The 16,497-nt window shown below is 49.0% G+C and overlaps 1 protein-coding gene across 2 annotated transcripts; it reads left to right on the top strand.

The window, feature by feature from the left end:
• The first annotated feature begins 1,078 nt into the window (after window positions 1–1,078).
• Window positions 1,079–7,607, top strand: HSD17B7 (hydroxysteroid 17-beta dehydrogenase 7). 2 transcript variants are annotated; one of them, XM_054073841.1, is made up of 10 exons: window positions 1,079–1,259; window positions 1,334–1,537; window positions 1,633–1,725; window positions 2,600–2,714; window positions 3,258–3,452; window positions 4,344–4,448; window positions 5,401–5,457; window positions 6,070–6,168; window positions 6,585–6,717; window positions 6,808–7,607. In XM_054073841.1, exons 1-9 carry the CDS (start codon window positions 1,225–1,227, stop codon window positions 6,678–6,680), a joined length of 999 nt encoding a protein of 332 aa, XP_053929816.1. In that variant the 5' UTR covers window positions 1,079–1,224; the 3' UTR covers window positions 6,681–6,717; window positions 6,808–7,607. The 2 variants fall into 2 exon arrangements, with proteins under 2 accessions (XP_053929816.1, XP_053929815.1); XM_054073840.1 differs by having other exon boundaries at window positions 6,585–7,605.
• Window positions 7,608–16,497: the final 8,890 nt, after the last annotated feature.

The following is a 16,497-nucleotide window of genomic DNA, read 5'->3' as shown; positions in this document are numbered from 1 at the left end:
ATAGTTTCCAGTGTACTATTGCTAAGGCATGTATATATTCAGTAGATGCACCTGTACACAGGGGCAAACCTGCTGAAGAGATACTTGCTATGTGAATCTGGTTGCATGGTTTCCTTGCGGCAGTTCAGAACCTCCTTTGTGGGCAGCTCTGGGGATCCGAGCTGGTATCCACCTGCTGAGGGGCTCTGGGGCTGCACTGTGTACTCTGAAATGCTGTGTGGGGAGAGCTTGGAGGAATGCACACAAGTAACAACGTGAGAGATGGAAGAAGGATGCTTAAGACAGTTGCTGGTTGAATCACACTGGTTGTCAATTTCCATAGGTGATAAGGAGGGTGCTTTGAGTCTCAGCATCCACGGCAGGAGATGCTCATGGACAGGGACTGAGGCTGGACAGTGGCCCTGGGAGAGCGGAGGGCAGGGACAGAGGTCTGTGCTCTGTGGTTGGTCTCCCTGTGTGTTGTCCCACTGGCTGCAGCAGGTGAAGTCATGTCCTTGCTGCTCACGTAGCCTGCGGCAGCACAGCAACTGTGCATCTGATCCAGGAGTATGAACAAGCTTTGTTCATGCTGCATAATTGGTACCCACCTGCCTCTGCCCTCAGATGTGCTCTCCTTGCTCAGAGAGCTTCAGTGAGCTCAAAGCACTGGGCTGCCCCACAGGCACTGCAGCTCCCACCAGCATGAACGCCTGGGCTCTGTGCCTGGGGAGCAGGAGGGAGCTGGTGTGTCCGTCCCCTACTCCAGCTGTGACACTGACCTAAGATCTCCAGCACACCAAGACCTCTCCGCCACATCAGCACCAGGAAACTGTGACCGGGGGGTATTTCTGTTTGGCTGCAAAACGTCTCTCTGTGGCAAAGGATGGGAGGGCGGAGTGTGCCACGGCTGCCTGCGGGAAGCCTGCCTGCTGCAGCCGTGCGGCGCGAGGGGCTGGATGGGCAAGGCAAGGGAAAGCAAGGCACGGTAGGGCAGAGAACGGCAACATCAGTCACGGCACTACAAGGCGAGGTGAAGGAAGGTAAAGCCAAACGAGGCAGGGCGGGGCGGCCCCAGGGGCGGCCCCGCGCCCTGCCCCCCTCGGCCCACGATCGCGCCACCGGCCCCGCCGGCCCCGCCCCTTCCGCGCGTTCTGCTTGGCGGCGCGGCCTGGCGGGGCGGGGCGGCACGTGCAGGCAGCGCTTTTAAGGCGGGCTGGGGCGGCGGGGGTGACGCGGGAGTGAGCGATGAAGCGAGTGGTGTTGGTGACGGGCGCCAGCGGGTGAGTTTGGCGGGGGCTGGGCTGGGCTGGGCTGGGCTGGGGGTCGGCTTGTACCTGACCGGGTTCCGTTGCAGCGGCGTTGGGCTGGCGCTGTGTCGGCGGCTGCTGGAGGAGGATGGCCGCATCCATCTCTGTATCGCCTGCCGTGACACCCTGAAGAGCCAAGCCACGCGAGACCTCATCCTGGCCAACCACCCCGATGCTCAGGTCTCGACTGTAGAAGTGGATGTGGGTAGCCTGGCTTCTGTCCTGCGTGTTGCCCGTGAGCTTCGATGCAGGTAACGGATCCCAGTCCCCACCCTACCGGACACCCCCCCCCCGCCCCCACCTAGCTTTCCTGCGGCTTTTCACCCCGGTGCTCTTCCCCACGCAGGTTTCAGCGCCTGGACTTTGTCTACCTCAATGCTGGGATCATGCCCAACCCACAAGTGAACTTCAAGGCACTCTGGCATGGTCTCTTCACTGGGTAGGAGATGCTGGGGGCGTCTGGGTCCGTGGCTTGGGGGCAGTAATGGGGTGCCGGAAGCCTTGTCATGACCAAGGCATTGCCTTAGGGTCTAGGGCTGAAGACCTTATCTCCCTTCCGCAGTGTGACACAGAGCCTGTGCCCATGGGATGCATGGCTTTGCATGGTGTGGGCTGGGGTGAAGTGCTAGGTTGCTCTGAAGCACTTTATGCTGCTTCTTAGCCCTGGTGTGGAGCCCACTGCATGGCAGCGTAGGGTATGGGTTTGTCCAAAGTGTGAAGCTCCTGGCACAAGGTGTTGAATGAAAAATGCTGGTGTGTTGTTGGGGAGGTGAAGCTTGTTCTTACTAGGCCTCCTTACTATTGCTTTGGTTCTGCTGCAGGTTTTTTTAGTTCTCAGTTGTGGATCATGGTATTTTTTGTAGCTAGTACTTTAATAAGCACCATAGTGGTAAACATTAGTCTTTAAGCAACATGGAGAAGTTGAGCTAGGGAGCAAAGTGACTTGTGTTGAGCTTAATACAGTGGTTGGGCTGCTGGACTGCTTTCCTTATCTGCATTAGGCTTGGCCTTAGAGCTTAGTTCTGTGTTGGGACTTGATTTTGTTATCTGAGTGTGAAATGGAAAACAAGACTTTTTTTAATGGTACTTTACTGTGTTAAAATGAAGAAAGGGACAAGTCTAGCCTAGTCAGTATCGATGCACTTGCAAGTGAAGATGTCTTTTTGTCATGGATTAATAGAGCCCTTTGGGGTGGAAACTAGAAAGTCTGTGGGGAGTATGAGGGGTGGGGGATACTTCTGAAGGACTGCAGCAGGGGAGCAGTAGTTTCCTCACAGTGACATTCTTCTACAACTTCTGTCCTTGGCTCCTAGGAAGGCGCTTCATATGCTGACTACTGCAGAAGGCATAATGACCCAGACAGACAGGCTTAATGGAGATGGACTGCAGGAAGTGTTTGCTACCAACCTCTTTGGGCACTTTATCTTGGTGAGTCTGCATATGAAGATCAAGCCTTCGGAATGGTGATCCATGTGGGTAGCGATGAGTACAGACAGTACTGATGAATTAGTTCTGTCTTATAAGTTAAGATGCTGATGTAGGCTGCAGTGTGACAGATAAGGAATGATAAGGCAAAGGTCTTAGGCTTTGTTAAAATAGTAATAATTGGTGACCATTGTAACTGCAAGTGTTAATAGAATTTCAAGATTACTCTAGTTAGTCAGTGGATAGAGGTAAACCATATATAAATATCTCTGCCCAGGATGAATATCAAGACTTAGCTATGCTAAATTGTGAGATGCTTAACTGAGCTGTTCAAGAGAATGGTGGTTGCTTGTAAATGCTCCTGGTGGAGCTTGGGCTGAAGTTATACCTGAGTAGCTGCTGCTTCTGGCTAGTCTAGTGAAGTTTAGCGAAGAATAGGAAAGCTGAGATAAGCTTGCAGCTTTTAAAAATTGTAAAGCTAAAGAATTTACAAAACTATAAGACTTTAAAATTACTGTGTTAAATTAGCTAACAACTCTTTTACAGGTTCGTCAACTTGAGTCTCTACTCTGTGGTAATGAAAAACCTTCACGACTCATTTGGACCTCTTCCAGCAATGCCAGGAAGTCTGCCTTTAGCCTTTCTGACTATCAACATGCCAAGGGACAGGAATCATACAGTTCCTCCAAATATGCTACTGACCTGACAAGTGTGGTTCTGAACAGGAAATTTAATAAGCAGGTAAATGATGTCTGAAGAAACCTAATGAGATCCTGCTCTTTGTAATTTTCGTTACGTTGTTGTTACCTAGCTGCATTTATTTGTAGCCATCTGATACTTTCCTTAATGCCCATGTGAGAACTAAGCACAGCTGGAGTTTAACTAGAGGTGTGGGAGGAAGAGAATCTGCCAGAGAGTGCTTCTGGGGTTCTCATCAGTGGGTTTTAGCTGAAAGAAGAGGTTCTTAGGAGTGACCCCTGCCTTGCAAGATCTAGCTGTCTCTTGAGACTGAAGAACTGATTTTAAAGAGCAAAGAGGTCCTACTGTTTTCAGATGCATCTGCTTATCAGAACATGACTGCTCACGCAGCTTTGCCTGCAGGCACTTGAAGTGCAGGCTCCATTGTGGTATTCAAGCTTACCACACTAAGATTTCGAAGCAACATGCCACCCCTACCCAACAAGGATTGCTGGATTTTGTTGGCAAGCTACAGCCCTGGTCCAGCAGTAGTGATTGCACTCTTTTGAAATAATTCAGGAGAAAATGGTTTAGTCCTAGAACACTATCTCTTAAAGGTGAAGTAGCCTGAGCGGGCTGTAATTTGTGTGACGACTGCTGTTGCGTGTAGGCTGCAACCTGAGGCTGTGATGTGTTGAGAGGCTGTGCCTTCTGTGTCATGGGATTGCCATGGGCACAGATTTAACATCAACATCTCCAATTTGGACTTCTCAGAAATAACTATCTAATCACTCTCTGGCTGTGGTAACTTTTAGGGAGGAGAGCATCTACTGTTAACTAGTCTCAATACTCACCTTCATTTTCTTGCTGAGAAGTACTAGGAGGGAAATAGTTGAAGAATGGATCATACTAACTGTTGTGTGTTTGCATGCTGACTCAGTTTCTTCTCTGCAGGGTCTGTATTCCAGTGTTGTTTGCCCTGGTCTTGTTATGTCTAACATGACCTACAGAATTTTGCCTATTTTTCTATGGAAGCTGCTAATGCCCATCATGTGGTTGGTAAGTTGTTGAGGCCGTACTGCAAGTCTAATGCAGCATGCTTATGGCTCCTTGCTATCCATACTGTATACAGCTGCTCTTTCTGTGGGATTGAGCAGGCTAGCCCCTCAGCAAACTATCCTGTCGGCATCCTGGGGCCCTGATTTCCAAGCTGAGTTTGGAGTTTGGTGCTGGACAACATTGTATATAGAGCCAAAGTTCAGCTCTTCAGCCACAGTAGTGTTCATCAAGGCTTCTCTTGGAAGGTTTGCCAATGTCTTGTGAGCTTGTAAAATACTTCCGTTTCAGTAGCGACATTGCTCAGGATGAAACCTGGCCCCTCTACCTTGAAATGCTATTTATTTCTACAACAAACTATTTTTTCATATTTTTGTTTCTATCCTTTTAGAAGGCAAAGCCTCCTGCTCTCCCCTGCTTCCCCAAAACTTTCCTTGCTTTTCTTCCTCTGGGCTTCATTTTTCTTTTTTTTTTTAATTCATTTTGATTCAGGCTCTGAGCCTGAATGCTGGTGCAGCAAGACTGGCCTTGCTGCTTAAGCTGCCTGAGCTGGCAGAAGCTGATCCTTGTGGGTCATGTCTCCTGACAATAGAGAGACAATGCCTTCTCGCTTGTCCTCGGCACTGGCATTATTGCAGATTGTCTCTGCCTACTGCCTGATGTGCTCTTGAAACCCTTCTTCTAGGCACACGTGTGGCCTGTTGCTACTTGCTTTGGAGTTGAGCTCTGTGCAGGGCTATGGAGCCAAGGCTCCTTGATCTGATGGGTAGCTGCAGAGACCAGAGTTTGTGGTGATAAAGGGATGCTTTAGTCATAAGTGTGCAATGATACCTGTAATCAACTCTGAGAAGCATTTCTACCTCTAGGTGATCTAGTGTAGCTGAGCTGTAGAGAGCTTGTCAAAGAAACCTTGGGCCAAAATACAGAGTCTATCATATACTTGTTTTCCCCTCAGATCCGCTTTTTTGCCAAAACTTACACTCTGACACCGTATAATGGAGCAGAAGCTCATGTAAGTAGTTCAGAACTTGTTTTTAATATTCCTTCCTTCTGGGTGGCTCTTCCAGGGTCTGTTGGTTTGAACAAAGAGCCTCTCGGCAAGGTGGGTGGTGGTGTATTTTACCCCTGAGCAGTATACAGCAGTGAGTTCTGGGGGACCAGCTGTGGCCAAGGCTGGTCTGCTATGTGATGTTTTATGATCTTCATCAAGTGCCCATAAAATAAGTTATTTTGGAAACATACTATGCATACTGTATATACTAAACATACTATACTAAAACTGCTCTCCCAGTTGGCAGTCAAGCAGCTGTAGACATGCAGGCACAGGGAAGGGAGTTGGGTAATACCAGGCATAGTGTGCATCAAGCGCAGTAATCAGCAAGTGTAGCTGCATTTAACTTTTAGTGGTTTAGCACTGGGGCATAGACATGGTTTACTGTTGGCTCAGGTAAGTCACAGCTGAGGGAAGCCAGCTCAGGCCCTCTCCAGATGTCAAATCTTGCCCTGCTTGGTGAATGCACCTGTGATTGTTCTTTGGTGTCTTATTGGCAGTAGAGTCCTTCACTACGGGCTTGGCTGGGACTTTGTGCACTAGACTTGTACACATTTGTGCTGTTCTTCCTAGGTGTGGCTATTCAAACAGAAGCCAGAGTACCTGGATGCACTCGTCAAATACCACAGCTGTACTTCTGGACTGGGGAAGAACTATGTGGAGCCCAGACAGGTAAATGGAGCAGCAGCCTCCTTCTGCAGAGTATTTGACTCAGTCTGCCATCTGCCTTGCATGGAAGGGTTGGTACCAAGGGTGTCCTGTGGATGAAATGGAAACAAGATGCATGTTGAATGCTGAGCAGTAAGGAGGGATGTAGGGTGATCTGTGAGGTTTCCCAGAGCAACTCCTTGCTGCCAGCCCTGTGCTGGAGCCTGGAAGGCAGTGAAGACAATGGTCAGAAAAGGATGAGTGTGTGATGATGCTTTCTTAACATGTGTTCTGGCTTGTGCACTAGTGACAGATGGTTGCGTCTCTGTGAATGTAGAAATTCTAGGGATGCACCTTGCTATCCCCAGACCTGCCTACAGCATGTGTGGTGGCTGCCACAGATATGATGGTCTCACAGTGCTGTTCTTATTGTCTTCCAGATTGATGTGGATGAAGAAATTGCCGAGGAATTTTACCAAAAGCTGTTGGAACTGGAGAAGCAGGCTCTAGAGAGATACAGTGATCTCCTAGATTAAGTAAAGACAGTCTTGGTGGGATAACAGTCTTGTATTGGTAATATGAACTTTCTTCATTCTGGTGCTACTTGTGTTGCCTGCTGTTTTGCAGGCATGTGGCTTAAGACCCCATCTTCTTTCTCTACAGAAGATGAACAGTTCCTGAAAATGGAAATGTGAAATCTGAAGAGAAATACTTAGTCTTTCTCGTATCTGATATTTTTCTGGCATAAAACTGGAGACCTACAGCAGGTGGACTGTCTTAACACAGTTGCAAAGCAATGTCTCGTGAAAACATGACTGAACTCTGCACAATTCAGAAACATCATCAAAATTTGTTGCTTAGTGCAGGAGAGGCAATAGTCTGGGGTGCTGCCCTGAGTCTTGGCTGTACCAGTCTTTCTAGATGGCTTGAACACATTACCTCTGTCTGATCCTGAAGTACTTGAAGGCCCATCTTCAGAGGAGCTACTCTTCATTTGTAAGCTGAAGCTTACATTCCAAATGTGCTTAACAAGACTGAACCTTATTGGAAGTCAAGCCCTGCACAGCATCTGGAGTTAAGCTCCTGAAGAGCTTGGCTGAGAAGTACAATCCTTGCCTCAGCTGTGGGGAAAGACACATTTCTGGCCCCTGGAACATATGTTGTAGTCACAACTGGCTGAAAAGAGTGAAGCTGTTGATGTTAACAAGAGTGAGAGGTTACCACATTTTATCTATTTAACTTTTATATAAATCTACTGTATCGAGTATTCTCCCTGCTGTATGTCTGGGGATCTTCACAAAATACCTGGTGTACTTCAAATGCTGCAATGAATAAATTACTGGAACTGACTTGTCTTTGCTGCAGTGTATTCTCACTGGCTGCACTGCTGGCTGCTTTTGTCTTTGAAAGCTCAAAGGGAGTTTTGTTTCTGTTGCCTTGCACAAATAGCCTGTGCGTATCTGGGAAGCATGGTGTCTCTTCTCTCCTGCCACAGGAAAGCTGTTAACTACCTCTTTGAGCTCCCTTCTTACATTCCTCCTAATTAATGAAAGGCATGAGTAACTTCTGAATAGTTCAGTGTGATTTCTTTTTTTTTTTTTTTTGTGAAGTGCTTGTGAGGTATCGGACTATTTCCTGGCCTTACGTGCTTTCAAGATGTAGATGTCTCTGGTTCTTGGTCACCCTGATGTGTCATGTAATTGGCAATTAATGCTCCGTGTGCCCAGACACTTCCCTGGTGCTTGGCAGAGGCCAGGTCAGGTTAGGAGGGAGGCTGTGCTGCTCAGCCCTGCATCACCTAAACTGGTCAAGACTCCCTGAGGACTCTGGGAGGTGTGGCCAGGCTGGTGCATCCTGCTGACAGGGCTGGACTACCCACAAGGAGGGTTGGGCTCAGTGGTCTGAAACTGCAGAAGCACAGAGCTGACATCCAGGAGAATCGAGGCTCTGCAGAGGCTCTTCACTGAGTTGGCTTGTAGAGGCAGAGTTAGAGCCTAGTTTTTATTTTGTTCTTTCTTCCCACTATCCATTGTTTTTGAGCATCTCTGCGAAGTGGAAGAATATTGCTAGCATGGTGCTGTCTGCAGTAGAAATGGCTTTGTCCTGAGTTTCAGCTGAGCAGTGCTTCTCAGCTTAGCCCTCATGTGAACACCTGAACTGCCAAATCTGTCACAGCAGCAGATTTGGGTGCTGTGGCTTTGTTCATCTGTGTCTTGAATGCCCCTGGGGCCAGAGGTCCTCCCTTTCTTGTGCTATTTCTTCTCCACAGGGCAGAAGTCAGTGGCTGTCTCTTATCATAGAATCATAGAATGGTTTGAATTGGAAGGGACCTTAAAGGTCATCTAGTTCCAATCCCCCTGCCTTTGACAGGGATGCATCCCACCAGACCAGGCTGCTTAAGACCCCATCCAACCTGGCCTTGAACACTTCCAGGGATGGGGCACCCACAACTTCCCTGGGCAACCTGTTCCGGTGCCTCACTACCTTCGTGAAAAATTTCCTCCTAATGTCTAGTCTAAATCTTCCCCTTTCCAATTCATAGCCATTCCCCCTAGTTACTACGTACCTTTGTAAAAAAACCCTCCCCACCTTTCCTGTAGCCCCTTCAGGTACTGGAAGGTCACTATAGCATGTCCTTGGAGCCTTCTCTTCTCCAGGCTGAGCAACCCCAACTCTCTCAGCTTGTCCTTGTATGAGAGGTGCTCCAGCCCTCTGATCATCTTTGTAGCCCTCTTCTGGACCTGTTCTAACTGTTCCATATCCTTCTTATGTTGAGGATTCCAGAACTTGACACAATATTCCAGGTGGGGTCTCACAAGAGCAGAGGGGCAGAATCGCCTCCCTTGACCTGCTGGCCAAGCTTCTTTTGATGCAGCTCAGGATATGGTTAGCCGCCTGGGCTGGGAGCATGCACTGCTGGCTCATGTCGAGCTTCTCATCAACCAGCACCCTCAAGTCCTTCTCTGCAGCGCTGTTCTCAATCACATCATCTGCCATCCTGTACTGAAACTGTGGATTGTCCCCATCTAGGTGTAGGACCTTGTACTTGGCCTTGTTGAACTTCATGAGGTTCACACAGGCCCACTTCTCCAGCTTGTCCAAGTCTCTCTGGATGGCATCCTGTCCTTCTGGTGTGACAACTGCACCACTCAGTTTGGTGTCATCTGCAAATTTGCTGAGGGTGCACTTGATCTCACTTTCTATATCATTGATGAAGATATTGAACAGCACTGGTCCCAGTACAAAGCCTTGAGGGATACAACTTGTCACAGATCTCCATCTGGACATTGAGCCATGAAACACTACTCTCTAAATGTGACCATCCAACCAATTCCTTATCTACCGAACAGTCTACCCATCAAATCTATATCTTTCCAATCTAGAGAGAAAGATGTTGTGTGGGACTATGTCAAAGGCGTACAGAAGTCCAGACAGATTACATCCGTTGGTTTTCCCTGTCATCCATGTGCTTTAGCATAGCTTCTAGGAGGATCTGTGCCATGATCTTCACAGGCACAGAGTTGAGGCTGACAGGTTGGTAGTTCCCAGGATCATCTTTTCTACCCTTTTGAAAAATGGGCACAACGTTACCCTTCTTCCAGTCACCAGGGATTTCCCCTGACTGCCATGACTTTTCACATATCATGGAGAGAGGCCTGGCAACAACATCAGCCAATTCCCCCAGGACTCTGAGATGCATCTTGTCAGGTCTCAGGCTTATACATGTTCAGGTTCCTCAGGTGGTCATGAACCTGGTCCTCCCCTACAGTGGGGGGAGCTTTACCCCCCTGTTCCCCATCTTGTTGTCCACTGACCCAGGACGGGTGGCGAGAACAGTTGTCAGTGAAGACTGAGGCAAAGAAGTTGTTGAGTACCTCAGCCTTCTGTTGATACAAGGTCACCTAGGCTGCAGTAGGTATCATTCACCCCATCCACTTCTAGAATGGCTCACTTACCCCAAAGCCAAAAGTACTCAGTCATTCCTTATCCCTGCTCTGACTGCAATCTCATACTGCTCCTACCTCATTTTCTCTCTGGAGCGTGATTAAATAAATGGCAAGTGTTACTCAAAGTAGTCTGATACAATGTTTCATGAAAGGAAACCAATGTAATGGGAGATGGGAAGGACAGGGCTCTCATACTGAGTCTTCTGGGCTGAAATTGTACAAATATCAGGGAAAATAGTGAGTCCTTTTTAGCCCATGCAGAGGCTGGTGAGAGAAGAGAAAGCATGATATCCTGCCACCAGTCACCGAGTTATCCATCACATTGGTGCCAAGTAGAGCTATGAACAGGTTTCTGTGCTCGTCTTAAAAACATTTTGTAGCTCTCAATCAAGGATTTGGGGTTCAGAGTTAGAGAAGAAGTGTTTCTGTCCTTTTGTGTCTGAGCTCAGCCTGCTGCATGTTGCTCAGCCTGCTGATGTAACACGCATTGCAGTATACCAGGTGCTTTCACATCAACCTACTTAGTTGATGTGAAAGCACCTGGTGTACTGCAATGCGTGTTACATCCTGGGGGATGCAAGTGTGGGATTCAGGAGTTGTGGAGGATCTGCAGCTGCATGTTGTTGTGGATGCAAAGTGACCTCTAGAGAGCTCTAGCTCAGCTTCCTGTTTGAATAGAGTTACACGAAGAAGGAACAAAAGGCACAGAAGCACAATCCGAGCCCTGGAGAGACAGGACAGCCTGGAAAAGTGCGATAAAGCTTGTGGTTTCCCATGAGTGGGTGCTGTGTGAAGCTGGAGATGTACAGTCAGCCCAGGTGTCTCCAGCAGACTATCTTCAGTTGGAGATTGCTCTATTGATGTCTTGTGCAGTTGGACTGTGCAATCTAGTATCTAACCATCGTGCCTTGGACTGAGTCACCAGTTTCTTATCTTTATGGGCAAACACATTGCCTTGCTCCAAACACAGTCCAAGTCCTCCAGCACAGCTTTCAGCTATGTAGGGCGCCTATAATAGCAATGTGTGTAGGAACCGCAGTCTGAGCCATGGCAGAGGGTGGAGAAAGCTTAAGATCCGTGCGACAGGGCTGGGTGAGATTTGCGTCTCTAGGAGGGGAAGACAATGGGATTGAATGAAGCAACAACGACCAGTAAGTGTCTCTGTAAACAGAGGTGGATATAATACAGCCACTTGGTTTCGAAACATCCAGAATGGTGACTTTGACATTGAAAGTGCTTGAAGGGAAGCTGCCCAGAGTCGGGGAGAGGAGAGGTATAAATCCAAAGAGCTGGGTGAGAAACAGGGAGCAGAAACATTTCTGGGGTGTTGCAGGAGTGTGGTGGACCTCTTTGGGAGGGAAGAGCCAAGAGGAGCATGGATCCAGGTGGGTTTTGCTGAGATTGGGCAACTTGTAGAGCCCCAAGAAGTTTTTGGCTGTGAGGGAGAGCTTGCACCTCCCAACAGCCCCACTCCAAGCAGATAGCCTCACAACTGCCCAGGCAGCTCAGAGAGATATCCATGGCTCTGAAGTCTCCAGGGATGAAGAATACAACCCTACCTGTTCCCACACACCACCCTACTTTGCAGCTTCCCATGGGGAAAGGAGGACTGAATTGCTTGAAAGGTGGGATGCTGCAGGTTCAGGGCAGATGTGACACATGAACAAGGAAATGGGGAAGACCAAAGGGTGCCAAGACTGCCTGCAGGGTCAAGGAGGCTTTTCAGCATTGCTTTGCAAAACATGGAACTGTTTCCAAAGGACAAATGTTGAAGGGGATAGTGGATGTGTTCAGGAACAGCTTGCAAAAGGAACCAGAATGAATAGTAAATCTTTTATCTAGATCATCAGTAGATGCTGCTATGTAAAAGGAGAGTTTGGAGAGGCTGTGGTGCTGTGCTTAACATTTTTGTCATCCGTGCTCAGTGAGAGAAGCCTGCGGAGGCTGCCCTGCCAGAAAGCCTCTAGCAGATGTAAAGATTTCTATCAAACCTATGTGCTAGCAGGGGGGACCAAGGCAGTGCCAATGCTTAACACTTATATAGGATCCTTTTTCTCACAAGAGAAGCTACAATTTCCAGGTACACCAGGGAGGCACAGCTCCAGTCTTGCCCTGCTTTTTGTTTCTATTGGTCTCATTAGAAGCTTTGGTCAGTTCATCTTGCTTCGGTATGTGTCCACCTGCAGAACTGGTGTCCCCAGGAGAACCTGCCTTGCCTCCTTGAGCTCTGCTCTGCAGAAGGCAGTAAGAACTGCTTGCCTGTGGCAGTCTAGCGGAGAGGAAGTGGCAGGGTGTTTAGAGCCCCTTCCGGAGACCCCCACTGTAACTCTGCTTTTGTACCACACCACTGACAGGGTGTGTAGTGCCAGCGCCATCTGAGCACTGCAGACTGAACGTGGTCCCACCCTCAAGGGATAGCAGTGACCTCAGGGGATTTAGCAACTCTGTATGAGTAGCTGTATGTGACAGGGCTGAGAGAACAGCCATGCTCTTGAGCATCATCTTCAGCTTTGGAGACTTAGGCATGCTCATCCACAACTCAGCCACTCCTGAGACTCACCTCTGAAGTAGGTCCATGAGTCACTGTGGTCTGCACCTCTCTGGGAAGAACAAGGCAGGTGCAGCAATATCTCATATCCTTGTCATCTGAATAGATGGTGGCTCATCCATGGTAAGCTAGCAAAAGCCAGACCTGCTGAGACAGTTTGGATAAGTAATTTCCAAACAGCAGCACGTGTAGGATACAGGGATGCTGCTCTGTGCCAGCCCTGCAGAGCCCAGGGACATGTGCTGCATGGCTTCCAGACACTGGTGACTTATTAATGGGCTTAAAATGCAGTGAACACCACCCAGGAGTGAAGCAGTTCCTCACACTACCTCACACTCCCTGACTGTTGCCAGCTGCCACAGCTTGGGGGTCAGGAGAGCTGCATCACATCTGTGTCTTGAATTCCCTGGATACCTTTCAGCAGGCCACAACTTCCTTGGCCTTGGGCAGCTCTTGGGTTGACTCAGGCTCTTTCAGCTGTGCCCATAAGCTCCCCAGCAAGCTCACAACAGGCATTCTTGTTTGGAGAGAAATGTGTTGTCACCTGGGTTTGAGCTGTGTGGATGGGAATGGGTAGAACATGCTGGGTGGAGATCATTTGGGTCCATGTGATAGCAGAGATGTTGGAGAACAGAAAGGGTTCGAGGCCAGCGGTGATGATGGCTCTATTTCTGGGCCAGCTGCCAGGCACTGGCAGAGATTGAGGACAGTGAAGTTAGGGAGAGGAGGCGTGCACGTTGCTTCTGTTTAGGCTGGAAGGGAACACCAGATTTACGGTCACAGGAGTTGGATTAGTGAGGGTAATTGGCAGATTCCTCTGTATACAGGCAATGGGTCATGTCTCCAGAGGTTTTACTACAGACTCACTGGAGTGTTGATGACATGGGCTTCTGGAGATCCCTTTTCAAGGATGTCCTTCTGGAAGCAGGACTAGCACCAATACTAATAATCCACCTCTCTATTCCCTGCAGTGCTGGTCACGTCGTTGGGCTTTTCAGCTCTCCTTTCACACCTTGAGTCATGAGGCTTTTGGATCCAAGTGTCTTATGTGCTGGCCTTGCAGTCTGTAATTGAGGTAAAGTTCATCCTTGTGCCCACACACCTCCTGTAGGGCAAGGTGTTTCCTCTCCAAGAGGAAAGATGTACCATGGCAGCTTGTACCAGGGTGCCTGGCCATGGGGACATCCGTGGTAGAGTGCCCTGCTCTGTGTGGAATGAGTGCATTGACAGCTGTCCTGTAGCATAGTGGGTGTTTTGGAGACTTCTATGCCATCTGCAGTAGGACCAGAAGTAGTCAACAGGTGTACCCTCTAGCCAGTCACACATGCAATACCCAGTTTGGCTCCCACAGCACACACCGAAACTGACCTTTTGTCTTTCTGTAATCCAGTCCTTGGGCTGGTGAACCACGCCTGTCAGTGTGCTGTCCCAGTACACAGCTCTCTCCAGATGCCAGAGAGTTGCCTCAGTCCTATGGGCAGCAGCAGCTTCCTCCCAAACATGTAGTGATGGCTCTCAGCACTTCCTTCATCAACAAAGCCCTTGGCGGTTTTCATGGCTCCTGCTTGGGTCCCAGGCTTGGTATTTAATGAGAAGGGATGGTGAATGTCACTCTTCAGTGTGCGCGGTCATTCTCCATCCATGGAGACTGAGAGCTGGGTCTAGCCTCTGCTCTCCTCTCTTTTCCTGAACTTGAGGACAACACTGTTGGGCAGCAATAATGTTGGCAAAGATATAGGGGAGAAGGGTGAGCATGCAGCCAAGGTGGTGGGATTAGAAGCTGATAGGAGTGACTTCCCAAATATCCCTTGGATCCCCCATGAACCTGCAGGATCCTCAGTAAGGTGTGGGTACCAACTATGGTGGAGCTATTGTTATCCTAGGGCAAATAGAGAGCTTTTTGGAACAGGTTTTGGTGATGTTGGGCCTGATTTAGTGATGCTGGGTCTGGTTCCATCTCGGGATATCCTGCCAGAGGCACCTGACTGGCAGGTGCTGCTGGCACGTAGTGGTTGTGTCCTGGAGAGACATGCCCCAGCATGCTTACTCTACCTGTTCAATCACCTTCCCTGAATGCTGCAGATTGGGCTGATGCTCGCTGCTCACTGCCTGACAAGCTGAGCTTCATAATTAGGTGTAGCAGGTCCTGCCAACACTCCTTTGTGATCTAGACATCTGCCAGGAAGTGGTCATGTTTTTATCAGCCCTTACTAATCCCCATGTTCTCCTAACATTTTTCTCTTGATTGATTGTGCCAACATCTCCCTCTCTGAGGTGCACAGCAGTGACACAATTGCTGCAGGACAATAGTTGAACTTTGTAGTGTTTAGCAGAGCACTGGTGTGTGTGCTTTGGGTCCAACCACAGTGTCTTGGAAACCACAAAAGTGCTGCTTGGAGCAGGACAGGCAGTCTGTCCTGGACCTTACCCATGCTCACTTTGTCAGCACTGCCAAATGCTCACCACCAGCAGATTCTGCAGGGTCTGGATGGTGTGCCCAAACTCTGCCTTTGTTTCCCTGCACAGACCAAGTTCCCTGACCTCTCAGTCTCACAGTTCAGCTTAGGAAAGAGCTGAGCAGAGTATTAAAAAGAGGGACATCCCAATGCGGGTGGCAGAGTGCAGGAGAACCAGACTGGTTTCCCTGGAGCCAAAAGGAGTGAAGCCAATCAGTCCTCAGAGCCTCACTTTTGTCCGAGTTGAAGATTTCTGCAGAAAATTCTAGTGGAGTTTTCTGTCTAGAATATTAAAACAGAAGGTTTTCCTTCCTTACTTTGCCCAGGTATGAGCAGCAACAGTGCCCCCCCCAAACCTCAGCCCCTGCTTCTCAGGCAGGCCCTGCTTGTCTGTGTCCCCTTTCTTTGCTGATGTGCTCTGAGTGCAACTGAGTCAGTCCAAAGATGGGAAGGAGTTCTGGGTGAGATGGGAAGGTGGTCTGGGGGAGGTGGGAAGGTTTGAGTGCATGGTGTTATGGTCAGGACTGTGTGGGCAAATTGCTGTCCTTCTCTACCAGGTTGTTAAATTACGGCTTTTGTCTAAACAAACATTTTGCGTTTCAGCTGAAAGTTCATCTCTAGATGTGCTCCTTTTTAGTGACCATACCAAGATTCAGTGACAGCTTGTACGATGTGCATGGGTGCAAATAGGTGCTCATGCATCTTCTGTGTGAAGGGTGGTGTGAGGACACATGTGTGGTCCCTGGGAATACTGCTGCTGGGGTGAAGCCAGCACATCCCTTCCCATCACAACCTCCCACCAATGGGTGGGATGTGCAGACATGAGAGGGGCTGAGTGGACATGCTGATCCTCTTTGAAACGGCCCAGAATCAGGGGGCCGCCTCCATATCCGTGCGTGTCTTGGTATTGATGGAGCAACTATGGCAGTGTGTGGGTTTGCTGGAAGTGTGACGATGCGGCAGGGTATTGACTAAGTGGCCTCAAAACCCAGGGATGATCTTGCAGAGTCCCATGCAGCACACAGGGCATGTTGTGCTGCTGTGATGTGTATGCTCAAGGGGATTTACAATTTGAAACCAGCAAGGTGGAACCTTGCCTTGATCACAGGAGCTCGTCCAGGTTTAAACTGTAATTAATTACAGTGTGCGATGGGGATGGCTGGCATCTCAGGAAGGCAGGATGTGTACAACTTCATCCCTGCACCAGGGAAGAAGGCAGTGGGTATGACCTTGGTTTCAGGAGAGTGGACACTCCCCCCCATTACTGTCTATCTTTTTTGTCATCTTTTCTGCTGCTCAAAGCTGGACTCCTAGCCAGACCTGATTTCCTGGCTGTGTCACACATGGAGTAGCCATGGGGCAGGGGCTGCCATGGATGAAGAGCAGGGCTGCAGAGTCTCCA

The sequence above is a fragment of the Cuculus canorus genome, chromosome 8 (assembly GCF_017976375.1).
Source record: "Cuculus canorus isolate bCucCan1 chromosome 8, bCucCan1.pri, whole genome shotgun sequence".
In the NCBI taxonomy this organism is placed as follows: domain Eukaryota; kingdom Metazoa; phylum Chordata; class Aves; order Cuculiformes; family Cuculidae; genus Cuculus; species Cuculus canorus.
The sequence above is the reverse complement of the archived record's forward strand: the minus strand, read 5'-3'. Positions and strand labels throughout refer to the sequence as shown.

What these genes read in the sequence shown, in the direction of transcription:
- HSD17B7 (XM_054073841.1), top strand. Translation starts at nt 1,225, where the DNA reads ATGAAGCGAGTGGTGTTGGTGACGGGCGCCAGCGG. An exon ending in ACAGGAAATTTAATAAGCAG is followed by an intron (nt 3,453 to 4,343) that starts GTAAATGATGTC and finishes TCTTCTCTGCAG; the next exon opens with GGTCTGTATTCCAGTGTTGT. An exon ending in TAATGCCCATCATGTGGTTG is followed by an intron (nt 4,449 to 5,400) that starts GTAAGTTGTTGA and finishes TTTTCCCCTCAG; the next exon opens with ATCCGCTTTTTTGCCAAAAC.